Source organism: Anopheles bellator, unplaced genomic scaffold (genome assembly GCF_943735745.2).
Source record: "Anopheles bellator unplaced genomic scaffold, idAnoBellAS_SP24_06.2 scaffold02199_ctg1, whole genome shotgun sequence".
Lineage (NCBI taxonomy): Eukaryota > Metazoa > Arthropoda > Insecta > Diptera > Culicidae > Anopheles > Anopheles bellator.
Window position 1 is genome coordinate 1 of NW_026686321.1, and position 1,550 is coordinate 1,550.

Here is a 1,550-nt window from a genome sequence, read left to right on the forward strand (position 1 = left end):
CATCGTTACGACTATGACGATCATGATCAGATGATGAAAGCCAAGTACTTCCACGGCAAAGATGAATTGAAGCTGACCCCTCTGACGCACAGAAGCTTTGCACGAGAGATCCCGTCGATCGATGAGCCAAATTCGAAGAGAATTTGGGATACATTGACAGCAAGTGATTTTCTGAGTACAGACTGTACCAATCCAGGCCTTTGCCATGGTCGGCAGGGAAGCAAGTCGATGTTTAAGACGTTTGTTCAACGGCATCGTTTCAACAAACACCTGGAGACTATGCTATCGAAAGCGATCGTCGATAGGAAGGCGTTGAGTGAGAAGGATCTTATGGATAAATGCCAAAGATGGATCGAAGGATCTCACGTGGTGATCGACAGATGTGAAAGTGTGAAAAAAACCTTGAATCACAATCGTGTGCTAGGAAACAATCCTCAAGGTCCATTGTCCACCTTACAAGAAGAATTCGTTAGTGTCCTGAGGAGTTTCGCCAATTACATTCCAGACATTGTACGTGTGTTGACACATCATTTCGCGACGGCTCTTGGACGGTCGGCTGGAGATGTTCAATCGTACGAGATCGATGCGAACGGAAATCATCGAATGTTTTACACCGGATTCACACGTTACCGTATGGAGTACCGTGAAGGCACCAACCAGATCACCAAAGTGCATCGCCTGAGTCTCGATCGTGAGCAGAGTATAGAACAATCGTTCGAGATGGAACACAACAGCGATGGAGCGGTAGTGAAGGCGGAACACAAAGGTATTAAGAAAATCGAGTATGATCGTATTTTGCATCGTGTTTCGAAGATCGAGATGCTCGACGGGCGCAGACTTGAATACCAGTATGATGTTCGGGGTGAGCGCACTTTCAAGAAGGTGATGAGTGCCAAGGGTTCCGTTTTGCACGAAAAATACTACATCAGGAATGCTGAAGGAATTGTCCTGGTGGACATGGAGATGACTTATCTGGAGAATGATCAGCCACCGGATGTGCGTGTGACGAGTTACATCTACAAGGATCAACAGTTGATCGGGTTCGTGCGTGACGATCAACTTTACAGTTTAGTAACCGATCATGAAGGATCGGTACGGGTGGTCATTAAAGACGGTGAGGTTGTAGCCGCTTATGACTATCTTCCTTATGGTCAGATATTCCGGCAATATGGGACGGACCTTGATGGACAAATATCTTTCCTGTACACAGGACAGGAATGGGAGCCCGAGATTGGGTTGTACAACTACCGAGCGCGACTCTACGACCCTGACATTGGGAGGTTCTATCAGATGGATCCCAAGGAGCAGTACGCCAGTCCGTACGTGTACGCCGGGAACTCTCCTGTTTCGCTCGTTGATCCGGATGGCGAATTTGCCTTCGCATTGGCTATATTCGTCATGGCTATAGTTGGAGCATATATCGGAGCGTCTGCGGCCAATAATTCCTGGAATCCTTTAAAATGGGATTGGAAATCGTCGTCGACTTGGTTGGGAATGCTTACTGGAGCCATTACTGGAGCATCTATACCGTTCAATCTGGCTAGTTCCGT

General features: G+C 47.4%; 1 protein-coding gene across 1 annotated transcript; it reads left to right on the forward strand.

Annotated features, from left to right (window-relative positions):
• Positions 1 to 3: 3 nt before the first annotated feature.
• On the forward strand, positions 4 to 1,543 carry LOC131214740 (tRNA(Glu)-specific nuclease WapA-like; the record flags this gene model as incomplete). Its single annotated transcript, XM_058209072.1, has 1 exon — positions 4 to 1,543. A coding segment is annotated over one exon (1,540 nt), but the record flags the coding sequence as incomplete, so codon positions are not given.
• Between the last annotated feature and the right edge of the window lie 7 nt (positions 1,544 to 1,550).